The sequence below is a fragment of the Euprymna scolopes genome, chromosome 28, assembly GCF_053919585.1.
Source record: "Euprymna scolopes isolate OS-2025 chromosome 28, ASM5391958v1, whole genome shotgun sequence".
NCBI lineage: Eukaryota > Metazoa > Mollusca > Cephalopoda > Sepiida > Sepiolidae > Euprymna > Euprymna scolopes.
The window spans coordinates 11,584,793-11,609,881 of NC_136509.1; the positions used below are offsets into that span (position 1 = coordinate 11,584,793).

Below are 25,089 nucleotides of genomic sequence, written 5' to 3' on the forward strand. Positions count from 1 at the left end.
ACAAATAAATGTATCCGTAACGGCCTGCAAAAGTTACATAAGATATTGTGTGACAGTTTAGACATAAAAAATATTGTTTATGGCATCTATGAGTGATAACCTATGGTAATTTTATCCAGAGGGGAATTTCTGCAATCAAAATATTATATATATAGCGACATAAGTTGCCAGATATTTTTGTACAATCATGTAAAATTGTCATAGACTATTGAAAATTTCAGTGTCTTTAATGTAGCTTTAATATAAGTTAATAATATAATTTGCATATGAGAGGAGTGGCTGCGATAAGAAGGACAAATTGTGAAGGAGGAGGAGTCGAGTGCTCGGCAGCGAAGAGAACACATCGAAGTACTAATCATGCGAATTTCATAGGCAAGCTGTCAATCCTTATTTTCTATTTCTTTTTAGATTACAGGCTATTTTTGGCAAGAAAAGTAAAGTTGATGCGACCATGTTGAGAGTCGGACTATTTGAGAGTTAGAATTGTTATGTTATGAAAAAGTTTTAATTACAAGATGAGAGTCAAATTTTTTACAGTTGGCGTCGGCATGTTTTAGAGAATCGTTTATACAATTCGAGAATTTTTGAAAATTGTCTTCGTTGAGTTATAGAGAAAATTAAAGTTCAATTCGAGTCAGATTTTTAAGAAATAGAAAAATGTTATGGAGAAGATAATTATGATTTGAATCAGACTTTTTTACGTTTGAAGGCTTAGGTGTGTCTAGTCATGTATGGAGGGTTAGTTGTGTTTGACCGTGTATCAAGGATTAGCTGTGTCTGACTGTGTATCGAAAGTTAGTTAAATCTTGCCATGTATCAAGAGTTAGTCGAGTCTTGCAATATATCAAAGGTTACTAAAGTCTGGCTATGTATATGATACAGGGCCTCTACAAAGTTTCTAAGGTGGTTAAAGGAACTTTTGAACTCCTTTGCAGAAGGCGCCCCAATCATAAAAAATAATAGTTTTTAGGTTATACTGGCCCCGAACCCAGCTGAACAACTAGCTACCATGAGAGAAAAGATTCTAGAATGCTCACGCAAACCCAGCCAACAACCCTAGTCAATTCAGACAGTAAGACAGGCTAAGCAACTACCAAGTTTATTTCATGCAAATTTTTAACGAAGATCGACTCATTAACGCACAAGCTGGACATGTTTTGATGAGACAAACGAGTTCCTTGTGTTAAGGATTGAAGTTGTAATAATTCTCGGCTGTATATTACAAATAATACTAGGCCTTGCTAGTACCATCTCGTTTGTGGTGAGAGGGCACATCAATGCCAACCATCCTGCTTTTTTAACCTGGGAAACGAATCATGGAGGACCTGAGCACGTCATGTGCCTCCAGTGAGTGTTCACAAAATTGCGCAAATTTTTGTAAAGGATCATGTGTCAAACGGTTTTTGGTGGACACAGGATCATCATCGTGCTCAGTTATTATTTCTGGTTTCTAATAAACCAAATCGGACATTGCTGTAAATTCGTCGATGATAGACACCTATGGTCAAGTTTCATTGACCCTCAACCTCAAACTTCACTGAGCACCCCATTAGGGTTCATAATTGCGGACCTACCCTATCCAATTCTGATTTCCGAGATCATTTTGACCTGCTGGTTGATATTAGAAAGTGGAGACTTGTGGAAAATTCAACATTCCTGCACATCCCTTAACTAAGAGAGTGTACGGTCCAAAAATATTTGACAGTCTCTACTAACAACCGGTTTCATAGTCTTGTTTTCCTATCATTTTCTCTTGTCTAAGACGACTTGCATCTGATCATCTCAAGAAGGCTAAGGCCGAATTTGACCATATGCTCCAATTTGGGTTGATCTGCTCTTCAAAAATCCATGGGCATCTCCTTTTCATTTTGTAAGGAAGGGTGAAACAGATTTTCATCCTGTGGGAGACTAAATTCTGTCACTGTCCCCGACAGACATTCAATCTCAAACCTCCAAGAATTTTCAGCTAATATTCATGGTTGCATGATATTTAATAAGGTTGATCTCATTCGCACATACCATCAAATTCCTATGAATCCAGAAGATATCCCTAAGACAGCAATAACTATTCCCATTGGGAATTTCGAGTTGGTTTTTATGCCATTTGAGCTTCAGAATGCAACTAGTACATTTCAAAGTTGATGAAGTTTTCTGGTTATTGGATTTTATATTTGCCTATATCAAGATTTGCTGGTCACTAGTGACACAGAGGAAAACTATGTAAAACATCTTACTCAGTTCTTCAAATGACTCAATACACACAATGTACTCATAAATACAGACAAATGCCTGTTAGAACAGAACTCACTTGAATTTTTGGGTCATTTGATTGACTCTAATGGTATTCAACTGCGTTCAATGAAAATCAATGCAGTTAAACAAATCTTCCTTCCTACCTCTTTACAACAGTTACGTAAATTTCTGTGCATGTTGAATTTTTTCTCAAAGGTTTATACCAAAATGTGCTCATAAACTTCTTTGACTATCTTATTGAAAGCACAAAAAAAAGTAAATGCCCTTGACCGAAGATGTGTTATTTTCGTTTGAGTTAGTAAAAAAGGAAAATTTATTTCTTGGCACATCCCATACCAAATGTCTCTTTATCATTGACAGTAGATGCTTTCGATTCTGCTGTTGGATTAGTTCTCCAGTATATTGTAAATGAAGTAACCCGACCACTGGCATTCTTCTCTTACCAGTTCAAACCTGCTGCATGTCAATACAGCACATTCGACTGAGAGCTACTGGCAATCTACGTATCTGTTTGACATTTTCAAAATCGAAGGTCGGAATTTTGTAATTTTTACCAATCACTTTTTACTTTGTCATCTACAGCTGATAATCACTCGCCTCACACTTTTCGTCATCTGAACTATATATCTCAGTTTACCAGTAACATTAGACATATTCCCAGAACTGAAAATGTACCAACTGATGCACTTTCCTGACTACCAGTTGGTGCCCTTACAACTTCTACCTCTATTAACTTAAAACACATAGCATAGGCACTGGAAAATTTAGATTTAACATCCAAAAAATTTTCTTTTGCCTTCGACTTCCCAATTCAGAGGGTACCATACTCTGCCACTGGGATGCTTAGACCCCTTGTTCCTGAACAATACCAACACACAGTATTTTAGACACTACTGGCACTATCACACTCGGGGATTGCTGCATCAGTAAAACTTGTCACAGCCCTTTTCTTTGGGGGGGGGCGAACATGTGCTGAACTATCACTGGTTGGACCTGTGCTTGCCTTTAGTGTCAATGCACCAAATTTCACCAACACATCCGAGCTCCCCTTGAATGTTTCTCTTCTCCTGTAGCACATTGACGACATGTTCATATAGATATCCTGGGATAGTGGTCTGGCAGTTCTGGTTATTCTTAATAATATGTGTCGACCGTTTCTCACTGTGGCCTGAAGCAACACCGATAACTGATAATTCTTTGGAGACTATTGCAAAAGTTTTTGTTTCTTCCTGGATTGCTCATTTCGGAGGAGCTGAATAAATAACTACTGATTGCGATTCAGCAGTTTGAAATTTCTCTTTTTTGTGAATTATTGTGAATCCTAGGTACTTAACACATTTACACAACTAATTATTATCCAGCTTCCAATGGGATGGTGGAAAGGTTTCATAGGTAATTTAAGGCCGCATTGTGTGCTTCTTCCAGATCCACAGTTTTGGTCTAAAACATTACCTATTATTCTACTCGGCTGATGTACTGCCGTTAAATCAGATTTAAGTTACTCATCCTGAGAACTGCTTCAAGGGACTAATCTGGCCTTGCCTCGTACGATGTTCACTCCTGACACTCAGTACAGATATTTCATTGTATCTCTCACAACTTCAGTCATAGTTTTTTCAAAGCTACCTCCTTTGTCTCCTCATCCACAAACAATCTCAGTGTATGTCCCTCGAGATATGGATAGATGGACACATGTTTATATCCAAAATGATGCGGGTTGTGGAACTCTCAATGTTTCCTACCTTGGATCATTCAAAGTTTTGGCACAAAAAAAAGAAACACTTGTTGTTGGATATGAATAATCGAACCGAAATGGTGTCGGTGGACAGACTAAAGAAAGCCCATATTGAGTGTGACACTGCTGTGTTGGACATACCCAATACATCCAGTTTCAACCGCTTCACTCACTCACCGACACACACACATCTGAATAATCAGCCCAACTACACAAAACAAGACCAGGTAGGACAGTCCACTGACCCAAGAAACTTTCAAAAGATTTTATTTAAATTTTCAATCTCTTTCTGCATTTATGATATCTACAACTGTTCTGGATGAGGAGCCTTGTAGCGGAGCGATATTTTGGTTGTGGGATTTCAAGAACTAACAAGAGTCCCTACCTACAAAAAGAGAGAAACACAACTCACTACAGACTCGTTTGTCAAACATACTCGCGATGCTGCAACCCGCAAGCACACAATCAACTCGACAACTCGTAAAGAGACACAGTGAACAACTACAAATTTGTTACAAAATGAAAAAGTTTAAAATAATTATAATGTAAACATGATTTTAGTCTCGCATTTTCATCATTTTCATATGGTGGAAAGTTTTTTTTTAAATATCACTACTTTATTAGTAGTGATATTTAAAAAAAAAAGAAAATGATGAAAATGCGAGACTAAAATCATGTTTACATTATTGATGCCTCAAAACGTTCCTATGTATTCGTCATTTTGTTTAACAAATCTATCATAGCAAAAAAAAAAAAAAAAAGAAAGGATTTTCATGAAATTTTCGATATTTATTCACTTTTGGGTTAAATTATATTCAAAATACAATTTTCAGGGGAAACAAAAAGACGTAACTTCCATTATTCATATTTAATACTTTTGACCAAATTTGTCAATATTTAATTTACACACAGAATGATGATGTCACCGATTTGGTCAATATTTAATTTACACACAAAATGATGATGTCACCGATTTGGTGCAGAAAAATGGAGGTAACACAAAGAATAACTAACAATATTTTTTGTAAATAAATAATTCAATGTGTATGTTTTATCCTCAATTAGAAGCGGAGAGACAATTTTTATTTTTGCCCCATCCAGAGTATCTCTGTTTTTGGAGGGGGAGGTGAATTTTCTCATTAAAACAGACTTTTTTTTTTTTTTTTTAAATAAGGATTAATGAGTGTACAGCAGACAATGGGACATTATAGTAATCGTTAGTAAAAATTTGGTAAATTGGATTACTTAAGGGAACGGCTCATCAAGAACTTGTTTACATTGGATTTGAAGATGATCATATTGTAGTCAGCTGAAAAGCAGGCTAATGGAAGAGAGTCCCACAGGCGTGCAGTTCTAAGAAAGAAGCTTTGTTCATGGAATCTACATTTAGGTTTAGGCACAGATAAAGAGTGGCTCATGATGTCTCTTCTGTGGGAAAGAGGTTGGAGGGAAGAGAAAAAGGCATCCCCTCACTAGGCTACGAAGTCTATTTTGAATTCTGTAAAGGCAGGATAAGGTCTTTCTAGCATCTCCTGCCCAGATGTGGCAGCAGTACTCCATCCTTGGACGTACTTGGCTTTTATACAGATAGAGAATTGCATCAGTACTGAGATATCTACTGGAGCAGTAGAATGATACCACCATTTTTCCAGCGACCTTGGCAACGGATTTGATGTACATGTTCCATTTCAGATCAGGAGTAAAGGTCAGACCCAGAAGCTTGTTAAAACATAAAGCCTCTCCAAAATGAGAGCTATTCATTTCAATTGATGCCAGATGGGGATCAGAGTTTTGATGATGTAAAGATAGAAGCTTGGTTTTAGATGCAATAAAATCAACCAGCTACCTTTTCTCCCATTTTACCACATGCTCAAGATAAGAGGAAAGAGAATTGGAGAAAACTTGATCATTTGCAGCCTTTGAAGTGTTACCATAGATGGTAATGTTGTCCGCATAAATGTCTACAGATAATCTTAGGATGTGATTTGGGAGATCATTGATGTAGATCAGGAAGAAAGTTGGGCCCAGGATAGACCCCAGAAGGATTCCAGCATTAATACTATTGTGCTGCTGTCATTGTGCACAGAAATCACTTTTTCCATTGCTTCCAACGTAACAGACGTGTTATATAGGAGTTTCATTAAAAGAGAGTCTTAGAGAGAGAGAGAGAGATGTTGTTGTGAGAGTTCTAGAGAGAGATGTTGTGAGAGAGATTGTTCGTTCCGTGTTCGTGTTATGACGATTCATATATATTAAAAATATGTTCATTCTTAAGTTAATAGATGTGTTGCTATGTGAAGCTCTTAGAGTGAGGAGATAGTGTTCAGACAGTCTTAGTGTAGATATGAGATGTAGATTCACATTGTGGATATGAGATGTGCATGTCACGACATTTTATAACACAGACATATAATAACAATTCACTTTACCTTTTTGTAAGAATCACAAACACAAAGACGAGCTTTATCAAAACACATGATGGGTTTATTTCTTCACGACCGGCCGTGGTTTTCTCACCAAGAATTCAAAGCTTCACATTTTAGTTTAAAAGTGATCGTCTCGCTTCTAGACATTCGAATTTCAAACTCCAGACTCTCTCTGAGTTTCTCACTGACTAACTATCTAATTAACTAACTCTCACTTCCTATATTGATAAATCCATGCATGTCCGGCCACGTGAGCAAAATTCACGTGTTTCAACATGCGCGACTTTGCACGCTTCCGACATTATGATTTCCCAATAACCTATTTTTCTTTGATGTTTTTACAAAGGAATTCAACCTACATATCTAATTTATTTAACCCATATTTTATTATCCACATTCTTTCTAACAATTGAATAGTTTATTTATTATTTATTTCATCAGAATTAACAATTTACTGGACATTCCATTTAAACCTATTGTTCTTTAAAACTTATATCCAAGGTTCGATTTCTGCTTTCTCTCATTTTATTTAAGTAATCTCTCTATTTTTATACTTACATGAAAAGGGGACAGCCCTTATCATGTAACAGATGTACTGAGACTAAAGCCTCCTTCAGGGCCACTAGCAACCACTGTAAAAGAGTAATAAAGAACGCAAGAGAGTTGTACGTTCAGTCGGTCAAGTCCAATATAGCTGAGTAGCGGCCACTGTAAAAGAGTAACAAAGTATTGAGAATAGCAATATTCATGGATTTTGAGATATTGGAGAGTTATCTTCCTTTGACCGTTAAATATCAGTGATATGGACCGTAAGCAGTTGCCTCCCTTTGTCTGTTAAATGAAGTTATTTAAAGAAGAAAAGGTACGTTCACTTTATTTGCTTCATAATTAACAAAGGTTATTAATTAAACCAACAAAAGTCATGCGCCTAGAAACGACATATCGACGATAAAAAAAAAAGAAACTTAACTCGTTTGAACATTGTTTTTGACTATCAGAAGTTTTCGATTGTGATAAAAAAAAGTTTTTGCTGTTTATAAAAATAATAATTATGAATGCAAAGCTTGTACCATTACTGAATAAAATAAACTACGCCACATGGAAACTTCAAGTTAAAATGGCTTTAATTAGAGATGGTCTCCGGGGAATTGTTGATGGAACAGAATCTGTTCCCCAGAAGGGCCCTGATGTTCAAGCAGATAAAACGTATATGTTAAGGAGAGGCCGTGTGTTAGCTACAATTGTTCTTTCACTGAAAACATCTCTGCCATATTTAATTGGGGATCGAACCGAACCCATGATTGTTTGGAAGAAATTGACTGATCAATTACAAAAAAAGAAAAAGTGAGCTAATAAATTAGCGTTACGGAGAACATTACATCCTCTTGAATTAAAAGAAGGTGACTGTCAATGAATACATCAAAACGATGGTTTGATATTTGATGAGATATCAGTTATTGGTGACCTAATACACAAAGAAATTCCTAAGTGGACCTTAGTAACTGAGCGACTGTTACGTGGAGAATCCAAAATTAAAGAAACCGAAGATAATAATGCTGAATTGAAAGTCATGACATCAAAACACAACGTTAGCAGAAAGGAACCCAAATGTTATCATTGTGGAAAAACCGGACACATTAAACGTGATTGTGGACTGAGTGATAAAGATACTGAAGAGAATTTCTAGTGGAATTATCCGAAAAAATAAAGCATCCTTCACCAAAGGAATGCAGGGTAATTCAAACGTTGTTAGACTTTTCTCACATAATGTGTTGTTTAAAAATAAACTTACAGACTCGATTGTGGACTCTGGTGCTATGTGTCATATGTGTTATGATATGAAGAAATTTATTAAGTTTTGAAAATTGGATGTGGCAGAAAAATATAACCGTTGGTGATGGATTCTACCAAAAGATGCAACTTGTATGAGACTCGATACATTCCCAAATTATGTTATAACTTATTAAGTGTGTCACGAGCTACTAAATCCGGGGAAAAACCTGCATATTTACTGAGACAGGTTGTAAAATTTTGGACAAACAGAAAATAGTAGCTATGGGTTCGAAAGTTGGGAACATGTACTATTTGAACTGCAATAAAATAAAGGAAGCAGCCCATACAGAAGAATTATTATTATTATTATTATTATTATTATTATTATTTTTATTATTATTTTTATTATTATTATTATTATTATTTTTATTATTATTATTATTATTTTTTTTATTATTAAACAACAACAACACATTTTCATTGAATGAAATTATAGTTAGTAGTATTATAAATTATTCGGCAATATAATGTACTGGATTAGTACTTATGTATATTAATATATGATATGTAATATTATAATATTATTTTTCATTATTAACGTTTTATATATAAATAAGTGTGTAGTAACTGCTACATACAGCTAGAACAACTCTTCGGCAGAAACATTATCATAGTGGTCACCATTTTCGACACGCATGTGTATGAAGAACGCGCAAAGACACAATGCCGTAATTTGCCCATCTGCATACATGTGATAAAGGAAATAAAGGAACATTTTTTTTTTTTTTTTACATGGTGGTCACCACATATCAAGGCCCGTAAGCCACTCGGGGATAAAGGTTATTGCATGTACAGTAATAAATGGGATAGTATCATAGTAATCGTTAGTATTGGAGTTTTGATAAAGTGTCTTACTTAAGGGGGCAGTTCCTCAGGAATTTGTTTATGTTGGACTTGAAGACATCCAAGTTGTAGTCAGGTGGGAAACAGGCAGACGGAAGAGAGTTCCACAGGCGTGCACTTCTAAGAAAGAAGCTTTGTTCATGGAATCTATGTTTGGATTTAGGCACAGATAAAGAGTGGGGAAAAGTATTGACAGTGGTTTCAGCTAGACGGGTGTTTATCATGAAAGATTGGCGAGGGGGTACCAGAGATTGGAGCTCAGACGAGCACTTGCCATGGAAATAACGATAAAACAAAGGCAGGCTCGCAATGTCTCTTCTGTCTCTTCTGTGGGAAAGAGGCTGCAGGGAAGAGAAAAGGGCCCCCCCCCACTAAGCCTATTTTGTACTCTGTCAAGGCAGGATAAGCTGTTTTTAGCAGCTCCTGTCCATATGTGGCAGCAATACTCCGTCCTAGGACGTACTTGACTTTTATATAGATAGAGAATTGCATCAGTAGTGAGATGTCTTCTGGAGCAGTAGAAGGATCCCACCATTTTTCCAGTGACCTCGGCAACAGTACGTAAATGTACGTGTTCCATTTCAGATCAGGAGTAAAGGTCAAACCCAGAAGCTTGTCAAAACATGGAGCCTCCCCAAGACAAGAGCCATCCATTTCAATTGATGCCAGATGGGGATCAGAACGTTGATGATGTAAAGATAGGAGCTTGGTTTTAGATGCATAAAAAGTAACCAGCCACCTCTTCCCCCACTGTCCCACGTTCAGGGATACAACAAATAGACTGGAATGTTCTAGAACACACGTATATAAGGTTCTCCCTGCAAAAATCAAACCAGTTCAGGATGCAGTCCTATGAGTGAATATCACTACTGCCCGTCCTCAGCACAAACTCCGTCTATTCAAATGTAAAACAGTTTCGCCGGGAATGCTACCAAAACCAAACCAGTTTTTCTCTACATATTTCACCAGCCTGACTCGTGTCAAAGAGACTCCGTTCTTGTGGGACGTTAAATCACCCAACATGAATCTGTATGTGTCCTGCACCTTAAATTCTCAACATGGAAAGTTACCATACTGAATGAGAATTCTTCTTCTTTTAACAAAGTTATTTCGAACTGCTGTTTTCATATGTGATGAACACACACACACACACACACACACACACACAAGATGCTTAAGTAGTTTAATGACTTTCTTTTCCCTCCAGAAATGAATGTGGCACTCTGTTCATGAAAATCAGTAATTTTAAACTTTATGCCTTTCCATGGAACACTTATCAGCAAAGATTGTCTAATGAACAATCGTTGCAAATCCCTTAACGTTGGAATGATTTGAATTACTGTTTCTTAAAAAAGTAAATAAATGTTATTTCATCCAAATATAACGATCTTGAGTTCACATGCTGTTATTTTTCTGAAGTTGTTCACATTTTCTTTTATTCTGCAGGAGTGTCGATGTGGTTTGATGGAAGCCTTTTGTAAATTGGAGATCCCGTTAAATTTATCTTTAACGGTCCCAGCGATACTCTACTACTTTCAACCTCTAGAAATTACTGCACCTGCAACCTTGGTCTTAAAAATCGATAGATCTCGATTATGAATTAGTGAACACCAACTCACACCCATAACCTATAAATGGAACAATGTGAACAATCCTTACTTTTACTTATTTCTTGTAACTTAACTTTCTTTTTCATGTGAAACATTCTTAAAAGTAAAACATATTTTTTTTACACAAAAGGTATCATTATTATGCCAAACTACTAATAAAAATAATAAAAATACTACTACTACTAATCATAATAATAATAACTAGTGGGACCTGAGGAAATTCCACAGGGGACTGATTCATATGTAATATATTGATGTTGGCATTCTGTAGATGTTCAGTGTCAATGGAGACACTCTGATATTATTGTAGCTATTTTGTTAAAACCGCAAAAGTATTTATCCAAGCTAGCAGGGACGACCGGCCTAGCCAGATCGTAAAATACGCTTAAATATGATACTTTAATTCTTGCAGATTTCGTATATATTATTATAGAGTTAATGTTCTATCGATTTTTATATATTATAAATTTGCGATTTCAAAAATAAACAATATATCTATATGAATAGGGTTCATCAGCTTGAATTGAAACCGAATCCCAAACTTATGAATATATATATATATATATATATATATATATATATATATATATATATATATATATAAAACTTTAGTTCCTTCAGTTATAATCGAAACCGAAACCAAAACTTAATGAGGAATTCTTGGTAAAATTATTTATAAAAAAAACATAGATGACTTTAAGTGCACACAACTGTAATCGAAACCAAAACTGATGAAGAATTTTTGGTAAAATTATTTATTACAAGAAATTGAAGTACAGAACAATTAAACGACCCGGATGTAAGCGTGACACAGAAAATAGCATACAGGCAGGCTATAAAAATTCGTCGAAGAATGTGATAAATTTCTTCAGTTAAATATCTGTTGGCAGATGTTTTGTCGGGGACGCCAAATCAGCTTTTACCGTCTAGAAAACAACGGTAGTAATACAATAATGGAATGTCTCAAGAAATATGCCGGAATGTCATAGAAAGTTTTACTTCTGAAAAACAAAATAATTACCTAACAGTAAATAAACATCAATATTGAAGAGAAACAGGTCGGAACTTTTATGCACCGGGATGATTTTCATTCAATCACCGCCTTGTTCGATTTTTCGGTCTTTATGAAAGAAGAGTATAATGAGTTAAACTGTCAAATAACCATAAAAATATATTACTTTATGAAATATGCATTGAGTTTTTTTTTTTTAGAAAAACAGAATAATTTTTGCTGCAGACTTCGAGTCGTCTGTTCTGATTCACCGAAATGGATTTCTATATTTCTTTATTTAAAGGGAAATAACTCTATTATGAAAAATGAAAGAGCCAACCACGTGACCGGAAGTAAATTATCGGCCTTCTTCATTCAAACACGATTTTCACGTTTAAGAACGAAAACAAAAAAAGATGTCTATGCGAAAGGAAATTAATGAAGTGATCATCTCCAGCGATATTTACCGCTCGAATTGCAGCGATGATGAGCCGGGCGTAACGTATGTTTGGAATATTGCTACCGGCAACCCGTTGACCTGTTACAAGAGAGACGACGGCACGCGAGCGAGGGCACTCGGCGTGTTGAAGACGGAGTTTTTGATCGGGGCCGTCCACAATCGAGCCCAGATCGTATTATGGCCTTTGTCCAATAACAAAAGCAGTGAACATGTGCCCACAAGAATGGAAATGCCTGACAGGATCTCGTCGCTCGCAGTCTCACCCGATGGGGCTTACTGTGTGGCCGGTGTAGCCGAAAAAATTTACGTTTGGTGCGTGTCTACCGGTCAGTTGCTGAACGTCATCCAAAGGCATTATCAAAAGATCGTATGTATCAAATTTGCTGATAATCTAACATTCGTCACTGGGGGAGAAGATAATTTGGTTATGGTGTGGTCCATGACCGATATCTTAACAATTCCAAGTATTCCCGGGACTAAAAAATCCAAAATCGAACCCCTTCATTTTTGGAACGAGCACACCCTCCCCGTGACAGATATTTACGTCGGGGCCGGCGGCATCCGAGCCCGAGCCGTGTCTTCCTCCCTTGACCAGACCTGCAAGTTTTGGGATTTGGCCACCGGCCGCCTTTTATGCAGTCTTAAATTCTCTGAGGGTCTCTTGTCTGTGACTATGAACATGGCTGAAAATCGTCTATATGCCGGCGGAACTAGCGGAAAAATATACGTCATGGATTTGTCCCAGGGATCGGCCAAGAAAACCGCTAAAGATTACGAAGGCATGAAAGAAACAAACCCTGAAAACAAAAGTAAGTTGTATCTCTTGGGTCATCAGAAACGCGTGACCTGTCTGTCCGTGTCGGCGAGTGGTCAGTACCTTGTGTCCGGTTCTGACGATAATAATGTTAAAGTTTGGGACACTTCAACCGGGCAATGTCTTCGGACTTTAGTCCACAAAGGGTCCGTGACGAATGCCTTCATTCTTCCCTGCCCTCCATCGCTTCTTGTCAGCCATAAAACTAATGGAAGGCAGCAACCGCCGACATTTGCAAAAGATTTCCAAGAAGAAAACACCAGAAATGTCGATTCCGTCCTGCTGAGTCCAACTTTGGGACTTTTGGAAACCGACCATATTTGTGGTGGACTGTCTTCTTCGTCTCCATCTTCATGTTACCCTTTTCAGTCTGAGGTATTCGCCACGGTTTTTGCAGGGGATTTCAATTTACAGTTTTATCCTGACGGATCGCCGGGAGTTGACAAAGAGGAAAGTTTCAGGGAGAAAACGGAAATAATTGCCCGCCTTCAAAAAGAGATCAACCAAATCAAAGACGCCAACAATAAACTCTTTTCGTTCTCCGTGGAGCGAGTCCTGAAATAAAATTATAGTAATATAATTTCCTCTTTTTCTTTTTTAAGAGAGAACTGACGTAATTCCTCTTTCAGTCGCGTTAATTCAATCTAATTAAACAAAATCACGAAAATCTGTGTGGAATAGTATACGTACTCGTCACGAAACGAAAGTGAAGTCATATTCCAAAAATTGCGTAAATTGATCAAGTGTTTTTTTTTTATAGAAAATTATTTATTTACGATTTTTAGCGATTAATAGTAATTCGTAGACATTACAAGGCTTATTTTGATCTCCATTTCTGCCTTGGTAATTCTCTTTCCTATTCCTTTCCTTCATAATATTTGATTTTTCTTATAACAACAACAACAAAAAAAAAAACCCTACTTAATCAATTTACGTGATTTATTTTGGAAAATGTAATTTTCGTTTCGTAACGTTTATGTGCATCATAAAGATTTTCCTGTTTTTTTAGTTTTTTAATTAAGTTAAATTCTGTAGAAAATTATAATCATGAGTTATTCTTCCAGTCTTCATAGCCTGTGAAATTTTTTTGTATGTTTATAAAGATTGCGACTATATTTTTCTAGTCGATTTTTTTTTTATTTCAGCGTTTCTGATGTACGATAAAAGCGGGCTATAATTTTTCCTTTTTACTAAAGCATGGGTTAAATTTTTTACTAAAGCATGGGTTAAATTAAATTTTTTTACTAAAGCATGGGTTAAATTTAATTTTTTTACTAAAGCATGGGTTAAATTTAAAAAAATTGAAATTCACTCTAAATAATTTACGTGACTGAAATAGGAAAATCTAACTTATTTTGTTTGTTTCGATGTTGTTGCCCCCCACCCCCATCACAATTTAGATAAAATTGATTGATTTTTGTATTTTGGATCCTTAAATAAAATTGTAACTAACTTTTTAACACGTTGAAAAATGTTTTAATCACTAGGGTCTGCCAAACGATTGTGGAAAATGGACCGCATGTTTCCGTAACGTCAGACTTGTGTTAACTATACGAACTATGGAAAAGCAGAAGTGACTTAATGATTTTTTTAAAACCTTTGTTTATCTTCTTCAAACTGCAATTAATAATTAATTTTTGTTATAATTTTGTTAGATTTTAAGATTTACACAGTTTAATGATTAATAATATTATAAACATTTGTATATTAAATATGAAATACGGTTTTACTGAATGTTCTTTTGGTTACCTACGGGCTTCCATATTTTGTTCGGTAAAAAGAGACAAACAAAATATGAGGGGGGGGGCTACAAAATGCTTAATATTTGTGCAATAATATTTTCAAATTGGTTTTAATCTGGCGATAAAATAGCTGACAAGAGTCATGTTTATATTAAAACTTGATATTTAAAAAAAAAAATTTAAACACAATTAAAATTCACACAACATCTGGTCAAATTCGGTCGCCATCTTGTTTTGATTTCATTGATTAACATAATGTTGGCAGATTTCAAAACATGTTTGTCTCAAGTTTACATGTGTAATATCAAATGGATTTTAACTTAATAAACAACATGTGAGAAATAAACTTGCAGGATCCGATTAGGCTAAATGTGTCAGAAAAATGGACTGCAAATAATGACAAACACAGGGATTCCTTTGGGAGACATTGATACAAGGTTGCCAAAATAGCGGGTCCATTTTAGTGGCGTAGCGTGTTAGTTGATTTATTTCCATAATTGTTGACATCTTGTAAATAAAATTTCAATTCAGCAAATGGAGTTCAAAAATTTTAGGTTCATATTTTTCAATCAGGAGGAATCATATTTGGGGGGAAGGGGTTCTACAATAAAAAACCTGGTGAGCAATGTTGAGTTCATGTTGACATGTCCATCGCTTTGGTGAGGACTGGAGCTGTAAATCACATCATGATGACACATATCAAGCATGATTTTTTCTCAATTTGATATGCATAATACTAACTGGATTTTAAATCCAAACCATTCCTTATTTATTAATATTTAACAAAAACTACATAAAACCATTTTTAATGCCTATATGGATATTTTTTCCTCGCATTCTGCTCTAGCTGCAACCATTAACGTTTGCTGGAAAAGATTATCCTAAACAATTGCCAATATCGCTGGAAAAATGGAGTACTTTTTTTTTTTTTTTTTTTTTTTTACACAGTGATCACCACTTATCAAGGCCCGGAAGCCACTCAGGGATAAGGGTTATTGCAAGTACATTACGTTAGTGAGGAGATTTGCTGAAGTGTTTACTTAAGGGGGCGGTTCATTAGGAATTTGTTAACATTGGACTTGAAGACATCCAAGTTGTAGTCCGGAGGGAAGCAGGCAGACGGAACAGAGTTCCACAGGCGTGCAGTTCTAAGAAAGAAGCTTTGTTCATGGAATCCGCGTTTTGATTTAGGCACAGATATAGAGTGGGTGAAATTTTTCACAGTGGATTCAGCTAGACGGGTGTTTTTCGTGAAAGATTGGCGAGGGGGGACCAGAGATTGGAGTTCAGACGTGCATCTGCCATGGAAATAACGATAAAACAAAGACAGGCTCGCAACGTCTCTTCTGTGGGAGAGAGGTTGCAGGGTAGAGAAAAGGGCATCCCCCACTAAGCCACGAAGTCTATTTTGTACTCTGTCAAGGCAGGATAGGCTGTTTTTAGCAGCTCCTGCCCAGATATGGCAACAGTATTCCATCCTTGGACGTACTTGGCTTTTATATAGATAGAGAATTGCATCAGTAGTGAGATATCTTCTGGAGCGGTAGAAGGATCCCACCATCTTTCCAGCGAACTTGGCAACAGACTTGATGTACGTGTTCCATTTCAGATCAGGAGTAAAGGTCAAACCCAGAAGCTTGTCAAAACACGGGGCCTCACCCAGACGAGAGCCATCCATCACAATTGATGCCAGATGGGGATCAGAGCGTTGATGATGTAAGGATAGGAGTTTGGTTTTGGATGCATTAAAGGTAACCAGCCACATCTTCCCCCACTGAACTACGCGCTCGAGATCAGAGGAGAGAGCATCAGAGAGAACTTTGTCATTTACAGCCTTTGATGTGTTGTCGTAGATGGTTGTGTCATCAGCATAGATGTCAACGAATGATTTAAGTATGTGTTTAGGGAGGTCATTGATGTAGATCAGGAAGAGAGTTGGGCCCAGGATTGACCCCTGAGGGACTCCAGCATTTATATTGCAAGTCTCCGATTTTGGTCCATCAACCACTACTCTTATGAGCCTATCGGAGAGAAATGATTTAATGATTGAGAAAACATTTCCAGTTATACCGTAGCTGGAAATCTTGTGAAGTAGACCCTTATGCCATACCTTGTCGAAGGTCTTTGATATGTCAAGAGCAATTGCCCTAGAAAGGAAGCCTTTGTCAAGAGATTCACTAATCCTGTGGGATATAACCGTCAGCACATCTGCGGTAGATCTTGCAGAGCGGAAACCATATTGTGTGTCACTAAGAAGGTTGTTTCTGTTGAGGTGGTTGAATATTTCTCTATTTAATATGGATTCCAGCAACTTAATCATAACACACAGGAGACTTATAGGTCTGTAATGAGAGGGAGATGACTTATCACCTGAATTCTTAAATACAGGGCAAACTGATGAGGTCTTCCAGGGAGTCGGAAAGCACTTCTCCTTAAGGCAGCGCTTAAATAGTTTCGTAAGTATGGGAGCAAGTTCTGGTTGAAGCTTTTTTAACACTATAATTGGGATGCCATCAGGGCCAGTTGCTTTACTAGAATCTAGGTTCTTTATTAGTTTGGCGACCTCATGCACGGATATTTGTATGTTACCTAGCTTTTTCTGTGTTATAGGAGGAAATATGGGGAGTTGATGGCCTTTGTCGCATAGGGTAGAATTGTCTGACGCTGACGAAATGACCTCTGGTCCATTGATAATGGTTGGGATAGAACGCACACTTCTGTTCAGGATCCTATTTGTTATTTGCCAAAACTGGTGGGATCCAAGCCGCTGATCAGCTACCTTGGATTTAACAGACTGGGCATATAGCTCTCTTGCATTTTTTTATTACTCTTTTACAGTGGTTGCTGGCAGACCTGAAAGCAGCTTTAGTCTCAGTGCATCTATTACGTTGGTAGCTATGGAAAAAGTGATTTCTGTGCGCGATAGCAGCAGCACATTCTGAGGAGAACCATAGCTGGCTGTTAGGTTTTTGTTGGAATTTTTTGGATGGTATGAATTGGTCTATGCCTACAATTAACCATTCGGTCAGATCTGATACTATAGAGGACACTTCCTTTTTAAACATGGAGTGCAGAGGTAAATCAGATATGAATGTAAACTAAGTACTGTTGCCACATCTGGGCAGGAGCTGCTCAGTGCGTCATATCCAGTCTTGATTTTCAAAACTGACTTCGTTTCCATGACAAATGCTTGACTGAACTCCAATCTATGATACACCCCCCCCGCCCCGTGCCAAACATTCACAAAAAACAAACAAACATTCGACTAACTACAACCACTATATATAATTTCTCCTATTCTCTATCTGTGCTTAAATCTAAATGCAGATTCCATAAACAAAGTTTCTTTCCCAGAACTGTCCTTCTGTAGAACACTGCTCTGCTGGCCTGCTTCCTGGTTGAATACAACATGGTAATAAATAATCAAATTCTACCCAATTTACACTATTAACAATTATTAAACTACCATCCTATGTTCATTTACACTTATCCTCGAGTGGACTGTGGGCTTTGATAAGTGATGACTCCTAAGTAATAAAAAAAAAAAGAAAAAGGGCAGTCACAGTTGATGGGCAAGGCTTTGAAAATGATTGAAAGAATAGTTGAGTAGCAAATAAGTCAGATGAAGTGAAACAAATAGTTCCTACATGCATGTTTGAAATAGTAACATATCCAAAAATCAAGAAAAACGGTGAGGTAGAAAAATAATTATTAATGAAAAAAGAAAATTGCGAAAGGAAGCAGAATCACTAGATTGCATTTATTTAAAAAGAGAAATTGACAGGGGAAATAAGTTCTGTTGCTTACGTCATGTGACAAAAATTCAAAATGTGGGACAATTTATCCTCCATATAAACTTAATGGAAAACAGTTTTTCATTAATAATTATTTTTCTACCTTATCGTTTTCCGTAATTTTTAGATATGTTACTATTTGTGACATGACAGTTACATAGATACCATTTGTTTTACTTGAAATTCAATATTTTTTTTTTCGTTATTATAATATAGAAGCACCTCAATTTTGTTTTCAGGTCAAAAAGGATCTTGATGCCAAACTTTCACAAGAAACACTAGACTAGCTGAAAACATTATCAATAATTTTCCCCACTCTTTATCTGTACCTAAACCTAAACGTAGAGTCCATGATCAAAGCTTCTTTCTTAGAACTGCACGCCTGTGGAATTGTCTTCCGGTTTCCTGCTTTCCAGCTGTCTATAACATGGTTGTCTTCAAGTCCAACGTGAACAAGTTTCTGATGAGCCGTTCCACTTAAGTTAACAAATTTACCGAACTTCCATTACTATCGATTACTATATTGTCCTTTTGACTACTGTACACTCTTTAACCCTTATCCTTGAGTGGCCTATCGGCCTTGATAAGTGGTGACGCCTATGTAAAAAAAAAAAAAATAGTCAACTCATTTTTCCACCGAGGCTTTTTCCTGTGCCTCATGTTATTGAAAGAGAAAGCTGCAGCCATGTACAAGTCTGCAAAATTTAAAGTTCGATGAGTTTTATAAAGTACCTAACAACAATCACATCCATGATTATATGGTACTTGTAAGCATTCGGTACATAAGACGTATGGTGGTAAATTTAGTAACGATAACCAGTGTAACCTGATGCGTGTCTCCCTCGTCAATCGCCGGACTCCCAACGTCGTGTACCGTGGATTTTTCGTTCGACTGTTCTTCTTTTGGCCGGATCGTCCTTTTCCTGTTGGCGACTGTCGATGAGAACACATGCGGTTCACCAAATAGAAATATGAACAAACAAAGGAAAAACACAAACGCCAATGTTCATATATAAAATTGACTGTTGGACTTGTGAGTGTGTGTGTCTTCCCCCCCGTTCTATCGATGTTACATTTTTCTATGTTTCACAATCAACTCCAAAATTGTCCACGTCTCTAGTTTACAGTCAACTCTATAACTGTTCAACTATCACTGTCCAACTTCCAACTGCTGTCTAGCGAATCTAGATCTCAACTGTCACTGTCCAATTTCAATCCGCTGCGATGGGCATCTAACTGTCAACTCACTGTTCAACTTCCATCTGCTCTCGAGCGCATCTCGATCTCAACTGCCTGTCCCCTCTACGTTGGTATCACTGGTCGCCCACCCCACCCTGGATACCGGAAGCTGCCCTTCCTTGTTTTATCAGTAGGGGTCTATTGTTATTGTCAGCTACTTCATATCTATTGTTGATTCTAGGATATTTCCGATTTCTTTGTTTATTCTAAGCTATTTCCTTTTCTTTTGTCTATTGTAGGATATTTCTGATTTCTTTATTTATCCCCCCCCCCAAGCACTTAGTGGCTCAAATCCACCCAGGGCCACTTTATAGTATCACACCAGTTTCTGCGCATGAAATGTAAGATGTTGAGAAATAGCTTTATCATCCAAATTTACTAAGTTCATCAAATACCATTGGAGCACAGGATGGAGCAGGTGTTTTTTTTTTTTTGTTAACACACCTCTTATCAAAGCCTGGAGGCCATGAGAATAAGAGTTATGAGTGGACAGTAGTCATTGGGACAATAGTGTAGTAACTGTTAGTCATAAGAATTTGATAAATTGGATTACTTAATAGATGGATCATCAAGAATTTGTTTACATGTGACTTGAAAGCAACCATATTGTAGTCAGATTGACAGCATTAAAAGTAGCTGGAGTAAGTCATTACTATGGCTATGACAACAGAATATTCTTTTCATTGTTTTGACTCTTGAGTATATATCCAACGCAGTTAATCAACTGAGAACCACATCACTCCATATAAAAGCATATAAGATATACACACTTGGGAATCAAAACAAGGAAAAAAATATGCTGTTGTCCTAGCCCTAGTCATTACTAACCAGAGCATTACCATTGTCACTGAAGGGAAAATTCTATCAGGCATGTGTATGCAGTGTGATGATGTATGGAAAATGAAATGCAGCCCGTGAGGGTTGAGGATATGTGTTGCATGGAGAGAAATATGAGAAAATATTGGATTTGTAATTTGAGTTTTAAAGACAAACCTGGATCTAATACTTTCTGGATGTTTCACTTTATTCAGTGAAAATTCTCAGAAATCAAGTGAGAGGGACTTCCTAGGTTTAAGACTTAGTTTGTATATGAGAGAAGTCGAAATTCGAATAATCTATTAAATTTCTCCTTTATCTCTTAAACGCTAAGTAAAGAAATTGTGGACATAATTTTACTCTTTCCAATGAATCGTTTAAATATGTTATGGTATATCTTTCTTTTTGGTCTCTTGGTCTTACTGGAGTGGATTCCAGGCCAAGAATTTATCTAGTCTGGTGGAGTATTCAGCTTTGTGTTGTTACTTGAAGTAACATCAATCAAATAAGGTTCACCATTTCTCGTACAAGTCAATGTGGGTTAGCCATACTGAAGAGATCTTATTTGTGCTGCAAATACAAAATGTGATTTATTTAGTCAGGGATTACTTCTAGGGAAAAGTATCCTCCACAACACCCTTGTACAGAGGCCGAAGACACGAGAGGACAGTGCCTAGTAGACATTCAAGCTATGTCTTATGTGAGTTTTAAAGACCGGCTTATTTCTGATGGTCTTAGGAAAAGATTAAATCTGGACAGTATAAGGAAATGTATGCAGAACGGTATAACTGGAAATGTTTTCTCAATTATTAAATCATTTCTCTCCGATAGGCTCATAAGAGTAGTGGTTGATGGACAAAAATCAGAGGCCTGCAGTATTAATGCTGGAGTCCCTCAAGGGTCAATCCTGGGCCCAACTCTCTTCCTGATCTACATCAATGACCTCCCTAAACACATACTTAAATCATTTGTTGACATCTATGCTGATGACACGACCATCTATGGCAACACATCAAAGGCTGTAAATGACAAAGTTCTCTCTGATTCTCTCTCCTCTGATCTCGAGCGTGTGGTTCAGTGGGGGAAGACGTGGCTGGTTACCTTTAATGCATCTAAGACCAAACTCCTATCCTTACATCATCAACGCTCTGATCTCCATCTGGCATCAATTGTGATGGATGGCTCTCGTCTGGGTGAGGCCCCGTGTTTTGACAAGCTTCTGGGTTTGACCTTTACTCCTGATCTGAAATGGAGCATTTCATCAAGTCTGTTGCCAAGGTCGCTGGAAAGATGGTGGGATCCTTCTACCACTCCAGAAGATATCTCACTACTGATGCAATTCTCTATCTATATAAAAGCCAAGTACGTCCAAGGATGGAATACTGCTGCCATATCAGGGCAGGAACTGCTAAATACAGCCTAGTCTGCCTTGACAGAGTACAAAATAGACTTCGTGGCTTAGTGGGGGATGCCCTTTTGTCTACCCTGCAACCTCTCTCCCAAAGAAGAGACGTTGCAAGCCTATCCTTGTTTTATCGTTATTTCCATGGCAGGTGCTCGTCTCAACTCCAATCTCTGGTCCCCCCTTGCCAATCTTTCATGAAAAACACCCGTCTAACTGAATCCACTGTGAAAAATTTCCCCCACTCTTTATCTGTGCCTAAATCAAAATGTGGATTCCATGAACAAAGCTTCTTTCTTAGAACTGCACGCCTATGGAACTCTCTTCCGTTTGCCTGTTTCCCACCTGACTATAACTTGGACGTCTTCAAGTCCAACATAAACAAATCTCCACACTAACATACTGTACTTGCAATAACCCTTATCCCTGAGTGGCTTACGGGCCTTGATAAGTGGTGACCACCGTGTAAAAAAATAAAAAATAAATAAAAACAGGAGATTTCAATGGTAACGTTAAGTATAAATAATTTTAAAATGCTTAACGTTAAGAATAAATAATTTTAAAATGCTTAACGTTAAGTATAAGTAAATTTTAAAATGCTTAACGTTAAGTATAAATAATTTTAAAATGCTTAACGTTAAGTATAAGTAAATTTTAAAATGCTTAACGTTAAATATAAATAATTTTAAAATGCTTAACGTTAAGTATAAGTAAATTTTAAAATGCTTAATGTTAAGTATAAATAATTTTAAAATGCTTAACGTTAAGTATAAGTAAATTTTAAAATGCTTAACGTTAAGTATAAGTAAATTTTAATATGCTTAACGTTAAGTATAAGTAAATTTTAATATGCTTAACGTTAAGTATAAATAAATTTTAAAATGCTTAACGTTAAGTATAAGTAAATTTTAAAATGCTTAATGTTAAATATAAATAATTTTAAAATGCTTAAAGTTAAGTATAAGTAAATTTTAAAATGCTTAACGTTAAGTATAAGTAAATTTTAATATGCTTAACGTTAAGTATAAATAAATTTTAAAATGCTTAACGTTAAGTATAAGTAAATTTTAAAATGCTTAACATTAAGTATAAGTAAATTTTAAAATGCTTAATGTTAAGTATAAATAATTTTAAAATGCTTAACGTTAAGTATAAGTAAATTTTAAAATGCTTAACGTTAAGTATAAGTAAATTTTAAAATGCTTAACGTTAAGTATAAGTAAATTTTAAAATGCTTAACGTTAAGTATAAGTAAATTTTAATATGCTTAACGTTAAGTATAAGTAAATTTTAAAATGCTTAACGTTAAGTATAAGTAAATTTTAAAATGCTTAACGTTAAGTATAAATAATTTTAAAATTCTTAACGTTAAGTATAAGTAAATTTTAAAATGCTTAACGTTAAGTATAAATAATTTTAAAATGCTTAATGTTAAGTATAAATAATTTTAAAATGCTTAACGTTAAGTATAAGTAAATTTTAATATGCTTAACGTTAAGTATAAGTAAATTTTAAAATGCTTAATGTTAAGTATAAATAATTTTAAAATGCTTAACGTTAAGTATAAGTAAGTTTTAAAATGCTTAACGTTAAGTATAAGTAAATTTTAAAATGCTTAACGTTAAGTATAAGTAAATTTTAAAATGCTTAACGTTAAGTATAAATAATTTTAAAATGCTTAACGTTAAGTATAAATAATTTTAAAATGCTTAACGTTAAGTATAAGTAAATTTTAAAATGCTTAACGTTAAGTATAAATAATTTTAAAAATGCTTAACGTTAAGTATAAGTAAATTTTAAAATGCTTAACGTTAAGTATAAATAATTTTAAAATGCTTAACGTTAAGTATAAGTAAATTTTAAAATGCTTAACGTTAAGTATAAGTAAATTTTAAAATGCTTAACGTTAAGTATAAGTAAATTTTAAAATGCTTAACGTTAAGTATAAGTAAATTTTAAAATGCTTAACATTAAATATAAATAATTTTAAAATGCTTAACGTTAAGTATAAATAATTTTAAAATGCTTAACATTAAATATAAATAATTTTAAAATGCTTAACATTAAATATAAATAATTTTAAAATGCTTAACATTAAGTATAAGTAAATTTTAAAATGCTTAACATTAAATATAAATAATTTTAAAATGCTTAAAGTTAAGTATAAGTAAATTTTAAAATGCTTAACGTTAAGTATAAGTAAATTTTAAAATGCTTAACGTTAAGTATAAGTAAATTTTAATATGCTTAACGTTAAGTATAAATAAATTTTAAAATGCTTAACATTAAGTATAAGTAAATTTTAAAATGCTTAACATTAAATATAAATAATTTTAAAATGCTTAACATTAAGTATAAATAATTTTAAAATGCTTAAAGTTAAGTATAAGTAAATTTTAAAATGCTTAACGTTAAGTATAAGTAAATTTTAAAATGCTTAACGTTAAGTATAAGTAAATTTTAAAATGCTTAACGTTAAGTATAAGTAAATTTTAAAATGCTTAACGTTAAGTATAAGTAAATTTTAAAATGCTTAACATTAAGTATAAGTAAATTTTAAAATGCTTAACGTTAAGTATAAGTAAATTTTAAAATGCTTAACGTTAAGTATAAGTAAATTTTAAAATGCTTAACGTTAAGTATAAGTAAATTTTAATATGCTTAACATTAAGTATAAATAATTTTAAAATGCTTAACGTTAAGTATAAGTAAATTTTAAAATGCTTAACATTAAGTATAAATAATTTTAAAATGCTTAACGTTAAGTATAAGTAAATTTTAAAATGCTTAACGTTAAGTATAAGTAAATTTTAATATGCTTAACGTTAAGTATAAGTAAATTTTAAAATGCTTAACGTTAAGTATAAGTAAATTTTAAAATGCTTAACGTTAAGTATAAGTAAATTTTAAAATGCTTAACGTTAAGTATAAATAATTTTAAAATGCTTAACGTTAAGTATAAGTAAATTTTAAAATGCTTAACATTAAGTATAAATAATTTTAAAATGCTTAACGTTAAGTATAAGTAAATTTTAAAATGCTTAACGTTAAGTATAAGTAAATTTTAAAATGCTTAACATTAAATATAAATAATTTTAAAATGCTTAACATTAAGTATAAATAATTTTAAA

General features: G+C 35.0%; 1 protein-coding gene across 1 annotated transcript; it reads left to right on the top strand.

Moving 5' to 3' along the window:
• The first annotated feature begins 11,940 nt into the window (after positions 1-11,940).
• On the top strand, positions 11,941-13,545 carry LOC145249452 (WD repeat-containing protein 18-like). Its single transcript, XM_080111017.1, has one exon. The coding sequence runs from the start codon at positions 12,108-12,110 to the stop codon at positions 13,527-13,529; it is 1,422 nt and encodes a 473-aa protein (XP_079967143.1). The 5' UTR covers positions 11,941-12,107; the 3' UTR covers positions 13,530-13,545.
• Positions 13,546-25,089: the final 11,544 nt, after the last annotated feature.